This window comes from Mustela putorius, unplaced genomic scaffold (genome assembly GCF_011764305.1).
Source record: "Mustela putorius furo isolate JIRA1106 unplaced genomic scaffold, ASM1176430v1.1 tig00000242_pilon_pilon_pilon, whole genome shotgun sequence".
Taxonomy (NCBI): Eukaryota; Metazoa; Chordata; class Mammalia; order Carnivora; family Mustelidae; genus Mustela; species Mustela putorius.
The window spans coordinates 19,727,112-19,745,771 of record NW_025421325.1 but is presented as its reverse complement, the minus strand read 5'-3'; the positions used below and the strand labels follow the sequence as shown (position 1 = coordinate 19,745,771).

General features: G+C 46.2%; 1 protein-coding gene across 6 annotated transcripts in view; it reads right to left on the bottom strand.

Moving 5' to 3' along the window:
• Positions 1-18,660, bottom strand: part of GATA4 (GATA binding protein 4) — an 83,116-nt gene that overhangs the window by 37,512 nt on the left and 26,944 nt on the right. For 3 of the 6 annotated variants that reach the window (XM_004766074.3, XM_004766075.3, XM_004766076.3), the window contains one exon: positions 12,261-13,362. In XM_004766074.3, coding sequence (XP_004766131.2) covers positions 12,261-12,876 — 616 coding nt within the window. In that variant the 5' untranslated portion in view covers positions 12,877-13,362. Of the gene's footprint in view, positions 1-12,260; positions 13,363-17,173; positions 17,414-18,660 lie in introns of those variants that run through there. The other 3 variants (XM_004766073.2, XM_004766078.2, XM_045078393.1) reach the window with 2 other exon arrangements.

Sequence of the window (18,660 nt, the reverse complement as noted above, 5' to 3'; positions counted from 1 at the left end):
AGGCTATATACACAATAAACTGAAAGGCAGGAAAACTGTGTTTTTATATACAACTCTCCCATCTGATTGGCTATTTTTTATGGGCAGTTCCTCCTGCCAATTCCCCATCATTGCTCTACTTAAGGGATCTAACTTCAGGAGCCAGCCTGGGCCACTGATCTTTAAAAACTTTCTTCGGTGCTGAAATAACTAAACAATCTTTTACGACTGTTTAAATACATACATATATGCATGCCTCTATATGTATGGTAACCAAGAAGTCAAGGATTAATGCCTAACCGTGGTTATCTTTGGTGGTAAGATTACCAACTATTTGTGTACTGGTGTATATGAGTTTTATTTTTTCCATATTAAACATACGTGGAGTTTAATAAAAGAAGGATAATTAAGTGTTACTGATACTATTTGAAAAAAAAAATACTATTTGCTTTTCTGAAGCCATCTTTGACCTGGAAAACATTTTCTTTTTTCAAATAAGCAGTATTTTCCTATTAAGTGTGTACTCTATGAGAACCACATTCTTTATTTAGGGTCAAGTTAAGTTCTTTCTATGGGCTAGGGAAAGGTTTTATTTGTTGTTTGTTTTCCCCCCACCTAGTCAATTTCAAGGGGTAACTTGTATTATTGCCTCTCTTTACCTGGTTTGATTTATGATCTTGGAAGTCAGGTCATTCTTTGCTAGGTCGAAGAGAGAATGAAAAAAAAAAAAAGATCTCCCCACCTAATACCTGATAAAATATCTGAAAAGGTCATTGCAGACCTTGACAGAAACATACAATTTCAACCCAATCTGATAAAACAACAACTTGAAAACTTTTATCAGAAGAACACGTAACTTGCCATTTCCCAGCTCAATTGACTGAACTTTTTTTATCTGAAATGACAGACATCGTAAGATAGGAAAAGCTGCAGATAAGAAACCAAAGTGAGCTGTCTTGAATCAGATCCGATTGTCTGCCCCTGGTTCAAACTCCCACACCTGCTCTGAATGGGTCAATGAGAGTCTCTTGGCACGGTCCCCGTGGGGTTTGGAAACACTGCAGAAGTGGTGAACTTTGAGACTTCGGCGTTTATTCTGCGATTATAATTAACCTGCTCACCAGTTGCTATTGATCAATTCTGAATAGAGGTGATAAAGTTTGACTGGATTTCTAGAAGTAAAAATGGAGCTTTAAACCGGAAGGGAAAAAGGAAGGCTACAAAAGTAATTTAGCAATCAAATTCCATTTGAAGATCTGCAATGAGGGAATCCCAAAGCCTCTGGTTTAAATAATCTACCAAACTGTGGTGGTTTCGCCTTCATTTCTCATCCTCCTGAAACAAAGCACATCTGTGACTACTCGATGCAGGCAGATGAAAGACAGCCTCATGTTCCACTTGCAGAGGCTTTTCCATGATTTTAAAGGTATGGAACGGCTTACCTGTCTCGATTATATTCCTCCTTTGGTGGAAAAAAAGATACTTAGAGCCATGAAGTCAGTCTGGAGACTTCTGCAAAATGCTGAAGGCCAGAAAACCAAATTCCCTTCATTCAGATAAGAGGTTTGAATATCCTGGCTCAATTCTGATTACAGAGCAGTAATAGATAAAACCATAGGCCCCCTGCCAGAAACAAGAAAGCTTCCATCCATGGCTTCTGTATTCAGCTCAGCTCAACTCCATGGGGCTCAGTCACTATCCTCATTACACACATCCACACCCCTATTCTCATCTTCATTAAAACCATAATTACTACAATGCTTTTCTCCCCTCCTTTCTCGGCTCCTACCTCAGATACATATGAATTTTCAGAGGAAAGGATTTTCAGAGGAAAAGGATTTTTTGATAGAGCCATATGGTTTCGCCCTTCTTTTGCAGCCAGCAATCCCCCCAGAATGAAAGAATCCTCTAGCTTGGAGGGTCTGAATTCTGGGAAGCCTCTCTTTAATTCTCTGCACAGCAGAATCCGGAGGCTGAAAAGGAAGCTGAAGCAAGGCAGGGATTCCTAATGTCCTACTCAGGGAGTACAGGGAGGGCAAAATCAGAATGAGATGGAAGACCACTAGAGAGAATAGGGCACCCGAAGAAGCATTGGTGGGAAGTAGGAACACAGAGGGAAAACTCCACTGGGGAGAAGGAGCGGGTGGAGACCAAGTAATAGAAAATCCTAAAGCTTAAGGGGCACCTGGGTGGCTCAGACATTAAGCATCTGCCCTAGGCTCAGGTCATGATCCCAGGGTCCTGGGATGGAGCCAGCAGCAGGCCCCTTGCTCACCAGGCTGTACGCTTCTCCCTCTCCTTCTGCCTCTGCCCCATGCTCTCTCTCAAGTAAATAAAATCTTAAAAAAAAAAAAAAAAAATCCTTGGGGCACCTGGGTGGTTTAGTGGGTTTAAGCCTCTGCCTTCGGCTCAGGTCATGATCTCGAGGTCCTAGGATGGAGCCCCACATCGGAATCTCTGCTCAGCGGGGAGCCTGCTTCCCTCTCTCTCTGCCTGCCTCTCTGCCTACTTGTGATCTCTGTCTGTCAAATAAATAAATAAAATCTTAAAAAAAAAAATCCTAAAGTTTGAATCTTTCAAACACCCTGCACCTTATGGTCCTAAAGGGATAAGCATCCTCATCTTAAGCTTGGCAAAGGCAAAAGGAGGTAAATGAAAGAAAAGCATGGAAGTCCTGGAAATTGAACTTAACCTGAGTTCTAAGCCAGAGCTGTTGCTTACTGGCAACTTGGGCAGACTACTTAATCTTTCTGAGGCTCAGTTACGTCTTCGGCAAAATGGAGATCATATCTGCCTCTCCAGAAGGACTTAAAAGTCCCTATCACCTGACAACTTCCCCATTGACCCTTGATAAAGGATCTAACTTACTATATATAAATTACATTACAGAGAGCAAGATACAGGCACATATATAGCACAAGATAGAAGCTCATGTCCCTAAAAAGTTGTTAGCTAGTTTCCCAACACGAATGTATCCAAACTTGTAAATATATCTTGTGCAAACTAAAACAGATCAGAAGTTACTCCTATTATAATCCCACCCATATTATCATTCCTACGTTTTTTAGAAGGAGACAAAGAAATAGCTCTACAGATAGCCAATAAAATGTTTAAATTATCCTTCAGGGGGGCGCCTGGGTGGCTCAGTGGGTTAAGCCTCTGCCTTCGGCTCAGGTCATGATCTCAGGGTTCTGGGATCGAGCCCCGCGTCGGGCTCTCTGCTCAGCTGGGAGCCTGCTTCCCTTCCTCTCTCTGCCTGCCTCTCTGCCTACTTGTGATCTCTGTCAAATAAATAAATAATCTTAAAAAAAAAAAATTATCCTTCAGGGACTGTGCTACATGAGACCAAATCATCAACCATAGAAAGTCAGTAGAATGGAATACCTATTCCCAAACCATGAGAGGGCTTTGTCACCTGCACCTTATTCAGGATGTGCAGATCAAAAAAGTCACCAGCGGACAAATACTTTCAGATGGCAAAAAGGCTCCTTCAAGTTCTTTTTTTTTTTTAATTTTTTTTTTCAGCATAACAGTATTCATTATTTTTGCACCACACCCAGTGTTCCATGCAATCCATGCCCTCTCTAATTCCCACCACCTGGTTCCTCCAAACTCTCCCCGCCCCCCCCCCCACTTCAAACCCCTCAGATTGTTTTTCAGACTCCATAGTCTCTCATGGTTCACCTCCCCTTCCAATTTCCCCCAACTCCCTTCTCCTCTCTAACTCCCCTTGTCCTTCAAGTTCTTAAAGCAGCAGCATCCAGGGGCCTCCAAGAATTGCTCTAGAGCAAGGCAATGGAAAAACCCGCAGTCCTTCCTCTTTCGTATGCAAACAAAAGCAGCAATATTTGCAACAGGCTTCAGCTCTAAATTCGGTACAACTCAATTGCCTTAAAAGGACAGGCTGAGGGGCTCCTGGGGGGCTCAGTGGATAAAGGGCCGCCTTTGGCTCAGGTCCAGATCTCATCCTCCCAGGATTCAGCCCCACACTAAGCTCCACATGGGGCTCCTTGCTCAGTGGAGAGAGCCTGCTTCTCCCTCTCCCCCTGCTCCTGCTCGCACTCTCTCTTCTCAAATAAACAAATAAAAACTTAAAAAACAAAACAACAACAAAAAAAGGACAGGCTGAAAAAAATTGGTTAAAAGACTTACTTTGCCTTGGCGGAAGATAATCTGTTTTTCTAACGTCATCCTTTCACTGCCTTTTTTTCTGGTTCCAGCCCCAGTATAACCTGAGGGACAGCAGCCACACTAGGAAAGGGCACCTGTGTCTGTGCCCCCAACGCCAGCAATTTGACAATTGCTGAGATGTGCTACCCACAGACATTACTGAGCACAGGATAAGGGTTTTTTGTCCCCTTGGTAAAGCAATCTCCTGTTAAATAAGCAAAAACCAAAAGCTAAATTCAATAAACAACAATTTATACTACAAAGTACTTTTCCTGTGCATCCGTAACTCTAAATATAGAACCCTGTTCTAAGCAAAAAGAGGGAGGGAGAATCTCAGGAAGTTACTTCATGAGTGCTGTATGTCTCTTTAATAACTTAATTGGTTCAATATGTTTTTTTTAATTGGTAATATATTCATACGGTTCAAAATTCAAAAGGTTCCCTTTGCACACCAATTTTCTCAGCAACATTATTCACAAGAGGTGGAAACAACTCAACTATTCATGATGGATGCATGGATTTTAAAAATATGATATATACATACAATGGAATATTACTCAGTGTTAGAAAGGAAGGAAGTCATATGACATATTACCTCAAGGTTCATATGGATGAACCTTGAGAACATTATACTAAGTGAAATAAGCCGGTCACAAAAAGATAACTACTATACAATTCCACCTACCTGAGGTACCTAAGTAGTCAAATTCACACAGACAGAAATTAAAATGGCAGTTACCACGGGTTGGGGAGGAGGAAATAGCTATTGTTTGATTGGTACAGAGTTTCAGTTTTGCAAAATGAAAAGTTCTGGAAACCTGTTTCACAATGATATGAAAATATATATTATATTATTTTATTTATTTATTATACTATATATTACTTATTATACTTTATTTATATATATATTATATACATAAAATCTTTAAAATATTTATTTATTTATTTATTATTTATTTGACAGACAGAGATCACAAGTAGGCAGAGAGGCAGGCAGAGAGAGAGGAAGGGAAGCAGGCTCCCTGCTGAGCAGGACTCTGGGATCATGACCTGAGCCAAAGGCAGAGGCTTTCACCCACTGAGCCACCCAGACGCCCCTGATATGAATATATTTAACACTATTGAACTATACACTTAAAAATGGCTAAGATGGTAAAGAGTAAAATTGAATAAAACTTAACCTTAACCTCCTTATATTTTAAAAGTATTTTATGATTTAATGGGCTAATAAAGAAGCATAGAAGTGACTATTTAAAAAATGGTTAAGGGGGAAAAAAAATGGTTAAGGGGTGCCTCGGTGGCTCATTCCATTAAGCAGCTGCCTTCAGCTTGGGTCATGATCCCAGTGTTCTAGGATCGAGTCCCGCATCTGGCTCCCTACTGGATGGGCAGCCTGCTTCTCTCTCTCCACTGTTTGTGCTCTCCTGTGCTTGCACTCTCTCTCAAATAAATAAATACATAAATAATCTTTTTAAAAAATTAAAATTAAAAATGCTGAGTTGCTTAAAAATTCAAAAGGTTCTACAGGGCCTCCTGGGTGGCATAAGCGGTTGAGCGTCTGACTCTTGGTTTTGGCTCAGGTCATGATCTCAGGGTCATGGGATTAAGCCCCACACCAGGCTTCCAGCTCTGCATAAAGTCTGCTTGAAATTCTCTCTCCCAGGACACCTGGGTGGCTCAGTCGGTTAAGCCAATGCCTTAAGCTCAGGTCATGATCCCGGAGTCCTGGGATCAAGTCTGGAATCAGGCTCCTTGCTTGGCAGAGAGCCTGCTTCTCTCTCTGCCTCTGCCGGCCACTCTGCTTGCTTGTGTGCTCTCTGTCTCTCTGACAAATTAATAAATAAATAAAATCTTTAAAAAAAAGAAATTCTCTCTCCCTCTGCCCCTCCCCTTTGAGATTCTTTCTCAGCCTCTGCCCCTCCTGCTGTTTGCTCTCCCTCTAAATGAAAATACATAAATCTTTAAAAAAAAAAAAATCAAAAGGTTCCAAGGCATTTCCCCATCCTTATTCTCACCTACCCAGTTATCCTCTCCATGGGTAACTGACAATACAAATTCCTTGTATTTCCAGAGATAAATTAAACATTTTCAAATACATATACGCTTCTCTCTCTCTCTTCTTTTTTTTTTTTTTAAGTAGGCTCCAGCATACAACCCAACACAGAACTTGAACTCAGGACCCTGAGATCAAGAGTCACACCCCTGGGACGCCTGGGTGGCTCAGTTGGTTAAGCCGCTACCTTCGGCTCAGGTCATGATCCCAGCGTCCTGGGATCGAGTCCCACATCGGGCTCCTTGCTTGGCAGGGAGCCTGCTTCTCCCTCTGCCTCTTCCTGCCACTCTGTCTGCCTGTGCTTGCTCTCGCTTCTCTCTCTATGACAAATAAATAAAATAAAATCTTTAAAAAAAAAAAAAAAGAGTCACACCCCTAACCAAATGAGCCACCCACGTGCCCTGCTCATTCCTTCCTTCCTTCCTTCCTTTCTTTCTTTCAACACAAGTAACTTGCAATATACATATCCTGTACTTATAAGTATCTTTGGAGAGGACTCTATACCATCATATAATTAATTTCCTAAGGATTTTATTTCTTTATTTGACAGAGCGAGAACACAAGCAGGGGGAGTGGGAGAGGGAGAAGCAGACTCCCCACTTAGTAAGGAGCCTGATGAGAGACTCATTCCCAGGACCCTGTGATCATGACCTAAGCTGAAGGTAGATGCTTAATGACTGGGCCACCCCGGAGCCCCTGAATTTCCCTATTTTTTAAGCCTATGTGATATCCTATTTTATGTCTGATGTGTATACAAACAGTCCCCTGATAATAAACATTTAGATTATTCCCAATTTTTGTTATTACAAACTGGGCCACAACTGGGCCAGAATTAATTCCTAGAAGTTAAATTTCTGGATCAAGGATAGCCACTTTATAATTTGTTGGACATCACTGAGGGCCGTCTGTAAAGTCTGTAACAATGTACACTCCCCACAACACGTATCAAAGTTCCTGTTTCCCCACATTTCAGAGTATGTTTGTTTTCTTAGCTCATTTAAGTTAGAAAACAAAACAAAACAAAACAAAAAAATGGAAAGGGATACAGAAGAAAGTGTTATCTAAAACTGTCTCCTGTGCATCATTCTACCTGAGTGCTTATAAAGTGCCTAGCAAATGTAGCCTGACCTTTTGATGGGACACAATTGGGCTGGTGACAGATTTCACTGGAAGCAGTGACACACCCCTGGCCACCCCGCACACGCCTGCCCCACTTCATTGGTTCTCAATCTAGCACCACAGACCAGCCCCAGCTCTGACTGACCTGCTTAGGGTGGTAACCGGAAAGTCAAACAACTTTGGTTTTCTCGGAGACTGACAAATCATTCTCTAGCCAAACAAGCTACTTCAGAGCTGATCTCGCAAAGTTCCCTATATAAATGAACCGGCTCTGAAAGAAAACGGCTTCATTGATAAGCAGTTCCCCAAAGATCCAGAAAACACTTGAGAGAGTTTTCCACTGACCTGTACCATAAACAAACTCCCATGACCCCACGAATGAAGCAAAGCGTTTAAAGAGATCACCCCGCTGACCCTGGATAATATACATGTACTTGACTGCGTTATTTTTTTTAATCAACCCTTAAAATTATTTTAAAAATCTGAGATCCTTTGACAGCATTATAATTGCTTGTTTCTCTGTTACCTAAAAAGAATTGTTATTGCATCATAAAGCATATTTTCTTTGCTTTTCCAGTCACATCTGTTACAATACTATTTCCTTCATGGCATATGTATACATCATTTCCACTGCCTCCTTTTCTGCTTTAAGTATTTGCAGGCACTAATTAAAACAAAAATCAACTTTATCGTGCTATACATACATACAGTCAAAGACTCCTGTTTTAAAAGTACATTTCCATGAGTTTTGACAAACTGATATACCTTTGTAACCATTCTGATTGGTTCCTTCACAAGGAGACACAGCTCTCCCACCCCCCTCTAGCTATCTCCTGGGCATACAAACATGGGCTCTAGCCCTTGAAATGCAAGAATCCCCTGCCCAGCAACTCGGGCAGAGGATAACCAACATCCCCTTAAGCACTCTCAGTGCCCAGGAGGTTATTATTAAGAGAAGCCATATTCCATATTCCAACTCAACAACTACAATCATGTATGAGAAAGCGTTCTTGCCAAACCTAATATTCGCTCACCTGGAGCAACACAACGTTGAAAGGAGAGGACGTAGGCTTTTGCCTTTCAGATGTTTTTTTAAAGACTGATTGATTGATTGATTGATTGATTTAAGAGAAAAGGGTAGAAGGAGAGGTAGAGGGAGTTTCCATCAGATGCCCCACTTAGCTCAGAGCTGGACATGGGGCTCAATCTCATGACCCTGATACCATGATCTGAGCCAAAACCAAGAGTTGGATCCTTAACCTACTGAGCCACCCAGACACATCAGTTATTTTTACACAGTCATTCTCTCTCCTTCTTAACTGACCTAAAACAACTTCAGTGGTTTCTCAAGGGTTCCAGAATGCTCTCCCACCCTGCTCCCTCTGTCCCCAGGCTCCCCAGTGGGCCTTTAAAGCAGCCACTCTGTGTGTTTTGACCTGGGCAGAGTACTGTGGCAATTACCTCCTAGATCTCTACTCAAATATTTGCCAAGTGCCCAGCATGTGCCTGGCACTTAAATATGACTAAGACTCTACCTGCCCTCAGTAAGGTCACATAATTCCATTAATGCAGCCTAATTAATGATGTCAATGGTTGTTTCAGGGTCAGGCTCATATTGAACTTGGAATGAACTTAAGTTCATATACATTGCAGTCAAGGTGGAATAACTCCTTCCAACCTAAGTGCACGGCCTTACAGAGGCCCTTGTTAGCTTCCTGTACTTTGATTTTTGTCTTTTCCAATAACCAACATAAGAACTCTGGCAAGATATTAACTATTGTTAAAAACAAGGTAGTTAATACTTCATAAAAAAATAAAGCTGTTCTCTTCTTTCTTCTCACTGAAATTGAAACTAGTTTCTGAGATGAAGAGTGTGTTAGTCTGTGTGGTTTTACCTATGGCTGTAAATATATTATTTACACGAAAGCCAAGCTGTGTTGTACCATTTCACAGTACCACAAAATGTGATGGCAAATGAGAGTTTAACTTTTCCTGTCTTTTTTCTTTCTTTCTTTTTTTTAAATTGTAGGTGCTATGCTTTCCCTGGCCAACTCCTGCTACTTACCCTTCCAGACCAAATGCAGATGACACCACTTAGGTGAAGACTTCCAGATTCCTAGGCAGAAGAAAGAACCACTTCTGTTTTCTCTCTTTTCCTCTCAGCTCATTACTGCAGCATGCTACTGGGTCATCTACCCATTTTCATGTCTGTTTAGGGTCACCAACCATCCCTGTGTATTCGGGATTGCCCTAGGTTTAGCACTAAAAATCCCAAGTCCTGGGAAACCCCTCAGTCCTGAGAAAATCAGAAAAAAATAGATCACTCTACATGACCATGAGTAGCTGCTTAACAAAATAGCCATCTTTTATGGGCCCAAACCAACTACTTCACAAACACTGCATTATTTTTCTAATATAAGACAACACTGAAGGTAGTTAGGATTATACCATTTCACAGAAAAAGAGGGGAGACTGAGAGGTAAGTAATTTGCCCAAGATCACAGGGTTACTGAGATTGAATGAACATTTGCCTGTCATTCTACCATGCTCTCTTGCCATCTGGGGGCCCAGTGGCCACTCCAAACAACAGGCTCTCAGTAAATATCATGGAATCAGTAATCACTTGTCATCATGTTTCTATCCCTCAGCATCAGCTAATATGTCGGAGCTGGTCCTCGATAAAGTTAGCAGGCATTTATAGGAGGGGTCAAGGGATAGGATGAAAAGATTAAAAAATATATATTTATTTACATGCACTGTTTTTGTAATTAACTTGCTTTTAGGTAAGTGCCACCTACAGAACATGCTGAGGATGGGAACGCCAGCAGGTTCCACATGTCTCAAGTTCTCTCACAAAGATAACATGGAAGCTTTCATGAAGACCATTTAACACACTTGGCTCTCTATAGAGGAGATAATCCAGCTGCTACGCCAGGTGGGACTTCCTGAACTAGTGGAACAGAGCAGAGTACTGGGAAGACAGGCCACACTTCTCAGCAAGGAGATGCCCCTTGGAGTTTAGCTTGTCATCTGCTGACCCTGAAATTTGGGAAACATTACTTACTCCAGCATCCTCTTAAATAGTATGGGTTACATGTTAGAATTTAAATACTGTGTGCACTCACCCAGCACTTTTTTTTTTAAACATTGTTGTGGTTGTAATTCTGATGACCAGAAAAGCATATGCTCCATTTTTGGACTTTGAACTTTTTTTTCCCTAACCAAACACCAAATTCTCATTCCAGGTTACAGGGGTTAGGAAGCAACCTTTCCACTCCCACCACAAGTTACAAGAAATGGAACTCTGGGGCCATTTCTCCCTATTTTAAAACATAATGTCCAGGGAGAGAGTTCTAGAGGCAACGGGGAGTTCTGAGAAAACAGAGCCAAAACTCACGCCCCACCCCCAACCCCAACACACACACACCCAACTACCCACTCCCAGCTGCCATTGTATGGAGATGCTTCAAGCAAGCTATCTGGCTCAGGCCCTAAGAGAGGCTCCGGAGCCAGTTGCCCCTCCTCCCCTGGGGGGTGCCGTCTGGCTCCCCTGAGAAGGGGAGGGGGAAACTACGAGCCACAGACCCAGCCCCGGCGCCACTTCCATGGTTAATCAGTTTACCTGGGATGTGTATTTGGCTGGACCCCCCTGGGGACCTTCCCTGGCCACCCAGGGTCAGAGGATAATTTAAAAGCTCTTCAAAGCCAGGGCCCTTCTCAGAGCCAGCCTAAGACTGGAAACCTGGGAGGGACAAGCTTTACTCTTCAAAGTGAGAACAAATGTGAAAGGATTTAGCACTTAGTAGGTAGTCAATAAATGTTAACTTTGTTTCTCAGGTCTACGCTTCCCCTCCCCCGCAAAAACCATCTCCAACCAAACCCAATACTGGCCCTTCCTGAAATTCCACAGGCCATAGGTCGTCTGCATTTTGAACTAGTGGTTCCCACTTCCCTTACTTGCCTTTCCAAAGCAAGCAGACCCTTTCTCAGATTTCATTTTGTTCAGTCAGTAAATCGGAGCCAGAGTGCCCACGTTTGCCATAATTCCCAGTTTTGCCATTTCACAGAAAATATTCAATGGTGCCCATTAGGATTGTTATTTCTAACCTCAGCCCTCAGGACAAGAGGACGCTCAACTTAGGGAAACTGCTGCAAAATCTCCATTTAAGTCAGATATTAGAGAAGCCCTTCTGGGCTTCCCGTGGCTCCCTTGGACGCTGATCAGGTATGCGCTTTCGATACACCCAGCACACGTGCCCCCGCAGACCTGCGCAGGGCGCAGTGCGCTCTGGCCCCGGGGCACCCACAAGGTGCCAGCCTCAGTTCAACCCATCTCCATTGCTCCAGTCCCTCCTTTGTACCAGGTGTGAAATCCCGAAAGGAGAATCATCTGCCACTCGGAAGGATCCTCCAACTGGGCCGACAAATGGCCCAAAAGATCTTGGGCCCTCGCCAATGTAATCAGTTCCCTGCTGGGGACACCAAGGGAGGGCCGAGAGGAAATGGGAGCAGAAACCCCGCGATCGCGAACGCTGTCCACCAAGGGCTCCCGGAGCTGCCCCTCCCAGCTCTCCAGTGAGCCTGTCACCCTCCCGCAGTCACCTATAGATGGGCATGGCGGGGTCACACGAACCCGACGTCTGGGGCTTAACGGGGACACACTCAGACCCTGCCACCCTGCAGTCCTCTCTCTTTCAGAAAAGCACCAGAGAGTAGGCTCGCTCCCGCTTAACAGAATCTGGGCTCCCAGGGGCTGTGACTTTCACTGCCGCCAGCGTTCGGAGCCTCCAGCTTGGGTCTTCCTTGGAAACTCACGCGTCTGTCCCTTCCCTACCGCCCGCCACCCTACACGCACACTTGTGAAAAATTCAATGTTTCCAACAGTGCTCACGACAGCCTGCTCCAGTACCCAGCCCGGGTGCTTGCGCTCAGTACTCACCGAGATTGGGGTGTCGGGCAGCGGGGTTGGCCCTCCCGGGCAAGCTGTGCAGGACCGGGCTGTCGAAGGGACCGGCGGAGGCGGCGGCGGCCGCGGCCCAGGACGCGCCCACGTCGGCCATGTAGGCGGGGTAGGGGCTTGAGTAGGAGCCTGCGAAGCCCGCACGCCCGTACTGCTCGCGGCCCGTCAGGCCCGCACCCGCAGCTCCGCTACCACTGCTGTAGGCCGCGGCTTCCCGGGCCGCGGCGGCGGCGGCGGCGGCCGCCAGGGACCCAGTGGTTCCCGGGAAGGAGAAGCGCGGCGACACCGGCGGGGGCGTGTAGGCGGCTCCCTCGGCTCCCGCCTGGCTCCAGCCGGGACTGCCCTGCTGGGTTCCGGGCCCGGCACCCGACGGGGCCCCACCAGAGCTGCCGCCAGAGGTGGCTCCGGACGCGGCGCCCCCGCCTCCGCCCTGGAGATAAGACAGGCCCAGCACAGATGAGGGCACCCGCGGCGTGGGCACGTAGACTGGCGAGGACGCAGCGCCCGCGCTGTGCATGAAGGCGCCGGGGCCGCCCGCCTCGTAGGCCCCGGGAGGGGGGCCGTGGTTGGCCGCCATGGCCAAGCTCTGGTACATCGCCCCCGCGAGCTCTACGCTTCGGAGTCCCGTCACTCGCGAGTCAAGGCGCGATGCAGCAAGACACAATAATAATAATGATAGAAAAAATAATAATAAGGTACAGGTGAGAGTCTGTCACATAAACGCAGATCAAAAATCAAAAGTAAAGAAAAACCAATCTCTCAAAAACATACACGTATTAAATCCAGCATCGAGCAAAACCGACTCTAGGCTCTTGTTTATAGGAAAATCCCAAATTGAAATTTTGGTTCTTCCTGGAGGTGCTGGAGGAGAGGCTGAATCTACCCCTGGGCCTAGAGGTCCCGAGCGCCTACGAGTGGCAGAAGACGCGGGATGGTGCCTGGGCGCCTGCGTGGGGCACGGGCCTTCGGGTCACGCCGGCGGCTGTCGCCGCGCACAGTCCACAGGACACCGCAGACTCCGGCGTTGGGTGCAATAGTCTGGTTCCAATGCAGAGGGACCGGCTGCGTCCTTCTACAGGTCCTAAAAGGGGAACAACAAAAAGAGGAAGTTCATTAGGAGCCTCGTTATGCTCGAGGTTGCTTCTTTCGAACTGCTAACCCAAGAAAACATCACTCTCTCTCAAAGAAGCCTGCGGCTCCCAAGGAAGCTGCGGTCTTTGTCGTGCGGAGGCCCGGGAATCTGGCTGCTTCGTGGAAGCCTAGGGAGGGCAGTTTTAGGGACATGGGGCTTCATGGTTATTGGACCTGTAATTATGGGTAGTGACCCAGGTCATTTTTTTTTTTTTTTTGTATTGCTTGTCAGGAACGTCTTTAATTTTACCTTATTTTTCAAGCATATTCTAGTCACTGTATTTTATAAGTTCAAGGGTTTCAGGTTTCCAGGGCAGTGCCTGGGACCCAAGAAATATCTCTGTCCCACCTAACCCCAAGTGTCCCGGGCGTGAAAAAAACTTTAGATTGCCCATGAAAGACAAAGACAAACTCTATAAAAACCAGCAACCAAGGAAAATTTTCTTTGTAATCTTTTTTTTTTTTTTTTTCCTTAAGTAGAGGTAGAGTCTAAATGTTTATATATGAGCACAGTGTCTGGTGAATTTCTGTGAAAAGGATTGTGAAAATTCTTATCCATCCACACACTTTACCATGTGGAAGTCAAATCAGACAAGATATTTTTCCTGCAAACAATATTTTAGCAATGTTGCAGATTGGGTTTCCAAACTAGAAAAGTGAAAGGAATGTCCAAGTTCACTTTACAGAACTACTCCCTGGGTCATCTGGATTTACTGAATGGGTTTTTCCATATAGAATCCCTGGTTCACCCACGTAGGGAATCAGAACACCAATGACACTGCTTGAGGGGGAAGAACCATTCATGGGACTTGGTTATATCCTTATATCCTGTGTTTTTATTTTCCCAGGCCATTTTTTTCTGATAAAATAAGGGCTTTACTTTCTGAAGCACCTGCTTTGTTCCAGGTCCTTATTGTCACAGCTTCACTAAGGAAAAGTGTGTCACCTCCATTTACAAAAGATAGAACTGAAGCATCATTAGAGAGTTTTGAAACTTGTCAAAAGATCAAAATACAATTAAGGGGGGTGAGGGACAGAATGTGTGGGCCTCCAGGGTTTGCGCCTGACTGAGACACTCCCACTTTACTCCTTAAGATGAGGTAGTCACTTTTAGCTGTAGTTTCTTTTTCATTGCAATAGTAGAATTAAAGATATTAATTGACCCTTATTACACTAAATCCAGGCTCCATCACTTACTGAATGGATGACTTTAGACACATTAGTTAACCTCTGTGCCTCAGTTTCCTCATTTGCAAAAATGCAAATGTTAAAGGCATCTATCTTGTAGAGTCACTTGAGGATTGTGAGGATTATTATATATAAAGCACTTATAACAGGGTTTTTATAAAAGTTATAACAGGCACAAAGTTCTATACAATTGTTGGCTATTATTATTACAGATTTCTAGTGTGCCAGAAGACAGTGCCTCAGATATAATCATACTATAATAAATGGGCATCTTAATTAATGTAAAAAATTCTGAAAATGGAATTTCTAATACACACTATATAATGTTTTTAACCATTTTTGCAACATCACTAATGATAATGGAGTTAATAGCACTGTATTCTATAGTCACATGTTAACTCCTAGATGGTTTGTCTTTTGCTTTCAAAACTATACAACAAATTATTGGTTTGTTGGACATTTCTTTCCAGTAAGAAGTCTGGCTAGACAGTGGATACAAAAAAATTTGACCTGAGGAGTACCGGTATTAGTCCATGGATATGACTCTTTTTTTTTTTTTTTTTTTTATTTACTTATTTGACAGAGATCACAAGTAGGCAGAGAGGCAGGCAGAGAGGAGGAAGCAGGCTCCCTGCCCAGCAGAGAGCCCGACGCCGGGCTGGATCTCAGGACCCTGGGATCATGATCTGAGCCGAAGGCAGAGGCTTTAACCCACTGAGCCACCCAGGCGCTCCCGTGGATGTGACTCTTGATCTGTTTGTGAGTTCAAGCCCCACTGTTGGGTGTAGAGATTACTTAAAAATAAAATGTTTTAAAAAATTTTTTTTAACTAACTAACTTTTTTAACTAACTTCACTCTTTGAAAATGAAGATAAAAAATAGTAACTTATAAAAATCTCTGGGCTTCAATAAGTAAATACATAGGTTTATTTTGATAAAATATTCAGTATTTAATTTTTACATCAAATAGTTTTTCTATTTCATTGTATTTTCTCTAATATTCAACTTCTGCAGTTCTAAAACATAACATCATAATTGTTTCTCACATAACTGCAGGAAAGGAAGATTTATAATTTTGTAAGACAACTTCCAATATACATACAGACGCTAATTTACAAGCTTTAAAATGTAAATGCTAAAAATGCCATAAATCTAGCATTTGTCTTTATTACATGCTCTGCCTTTTTTAAATGGCTGGTACATTACCTGGGCGTTGGATTACTTAACAACAGAAGGTGGAGAAAATACCCCTCAATATCTTTCTAGAAAGACAAGAAATCATTCTGCCTGTTTCTATTATTAAGCCTGGGTTCAGGCATCCACGGAGGTAGCAGCGCCAGCCACTGAGAATGGCAGGTCGGGCCTCGCCATGGGGGCTCAGGCCTGCTCCCCGGTTTTTCTTCCCTTTCTGGCCACGAATTCCAGTTCACCTCAAAATCACAGACCAAACAGGAAATGCTTTCTTAGTGATTTAGCTGACAGCCCTTTTCCGATTTATTTCTGATTGCGGGAGGACTGAAAGCTTGCCCTAATGTCCCCGTCTATATACAAGTCACTCCAGCTCTTTCAGCTCAGCTCGCGTCTCCGTTCTCGGCCTGTTGTGCAGAAAACTGTCACACACCAACGCAACACACTCGCCAGCAATAATAAAATTGGCCGCTGCTGGGGAAGGTGGAGACTCAGAAGTTGGGGGGGTGGTATCCCAATGGAACCTTTCTTTAAAAGCCTGAAACCTGCTCCTGGCTGTCTATTCCTCTTCTGAGGAACCCAGGAAATACTCTCCTGCAGCGCTTCCCCAACCTTCCCCTCAGGGTCACAGCGCTGCCCCAAATCCTACCAGCCCTAGGTCCCTCTCCACCGTTTCCCAACCGAAAGGTCTCTTCTTTCCCTCAGCCTGGTGGCAGTTTACCACCCAGGCATCCTGCTCTCCCTGAAGGACCCCCTGACTCCCAGCTCAAAGCCAAGCGACTCGGCAGCTAGCCGTGGCTGGAGGAGGGACGTCACTGCTTTCCTCTCGGGTTCCGGCCCTCCGCTACTTTCGCCCAGAAGTAGTGTGAGTGGGTGGGGTTGTTAGCTTCGTGGGTGGTGTTCGACTCCCTAGACCCCAGTCGGGAGGGCTAGGAGGCTGACCAGAAGGGCAAAAAAGGTCCAGGCGCTCAGTAGCCGTTCCCGACTTGGAAGCGCCTCCCTGGGGCCCGAGGCCCAGTCGCGCTGCCTCCCACCACCACTCTAGAGTCCCGGGAGTCCCGACGGGCCACGCAGCTCCGTCTGAGCCCCTCCGTGAGGCCTGTCCCGGATCAGGTGGTCAGTGTGATTTCGCACGGCCATCATCCCCATCCAGGACCTGCCTGAGAGGTGCAGAAACAAGGGCTGGAGTATACACGCGGTGGCGGGGATTAAAAACGTTCAAGTTCACACACACACACCCAAAAGCACTTCGAACATCCCTCTTCGCTTTCCCTCCAAATCTTTGATTTAAAGACGCTATTAAGCCAATGCCCGAAGTTGAGCAGTCTTTGACCAATTGGGGGGCGGAGGGGGTGACCAATGTCTCCTTTCCATCCACCAGTTACCTCTCTACTCCTAGGCAAACAGCGTAGAGGAGCCCTGGATTCGCGGACTGCGGGAGAGAGCATGGCGACGGAAGAAAAAGCCGTACCTGCCGGGACCTGAGCCTCCTGGAGGGCGGGCGCGCGCTCCCCTGGGCGCCCCGGGAGCTACCGCAGCAGCGGTGCTTCTCGCAGCCACTGTGCCGGCCGCCTCCGCTTCCCCCAGCTCCCAGCGCGGGTCCCCTCGCCCCTGCGCTCGCGTTCCCGGGCGCTGACTGGCCTGTAGGAGTCACGTGCAAGGGCGAGGGGCGGGGGTGCGCCGCAGAGGCTGCACCTCCGCTCGGCGCTGGGCTGCGGGGCTGTACAAAAAACTCCCCCAGCAGGCAAAGTCCAGGCGCACGGATCTCGGAAAATGCTAAAGCGCCACTGCCGGGGCGCGGGGCTTCACCCACCGCCGTGCCTGAGGTCGATTCGGTTTGCAGTTTTGCTCAGGGTCAGCTTTATTCAGGAGCTCCCTTCTCCTACCTCCTCCCTCCACCCCATCCCCCACCCGCGCCTCCGGGTGGTCCGGGTCTTGCCGCAGCCCTGGACTCGCGGGACAAGGGGCGGGGCTGATAGAAGGAAAGGTGACCTCTTGAGAGAGACCCCTAATTGGCTGTGGAGCACCGGGTCACCAGGAGAACCCGGGTGGCTGCGAGTCTCCGGGAGGTAGTGGACAGCGGGGATCCTGCTAGCCTCGGACTGCTAGGGGAAAAGACACAAAACCTGGGACTGGCCCACTGAAGTCAGAACGCAGTGAAGGAAGCTTCCCTTTCGCCTTCTCAGCAGCCTGGGAAGTCCGCGAGGCGGCCTCTGCAGCCCTCAATTTTATGTATCTATGCAAAACGTTCACCCTTTCCTGTCGATGCTTCCCATCTCGTATGGCCTCTAAGTTTCAGACCTTTCCGTTTTCCCTGCAGCCTGCCGCGCAGCTGCACTAATCCAAAGGACGTGGCAGGGGCTTGGGGAGCTTGGCAGTGCCCCAGGAAACCAGGAGTCTTCCAGGCAGCTCAGCAACCCCCCCCCCCCGCCCCAACACACCCAGAGTTGGGGGCGGCAAGGGTGGTAGGCCTGAGTCTGGAGTCAGCGTCAGTGCCTAGAGGCCCCCGCGCAGCGGGGCTGCGAGCCGGAGAGTCCCTCAGACAGGTCTAAAGGTTAATAGAGCAATCACAGGGCCCTATTACCGCGTAAAAATAACCCATCGATTACCGCAGCCTTCAGCCCCAGATAACAGCCGGCCGGTGGCTCTCACGCTTTCGGTTAAACCTTTTTTCCCTCTCCTAAAGCCGAATTTTCTCTCAAGAGCAGGTTTTTCATACCGGATTAGAGGGGTCGGGAGGGGGCCGGGATACCACCCTACACGAAACCGGTGCAGCTGCGAAGGAAGGGTAAGGGGTTACGCCAGCTTCCGCTTTTGGTAATCAGCAGTGTATTCCTGGCCTGCTCGAGGGCAACCCGGGCGCAGAGGACAA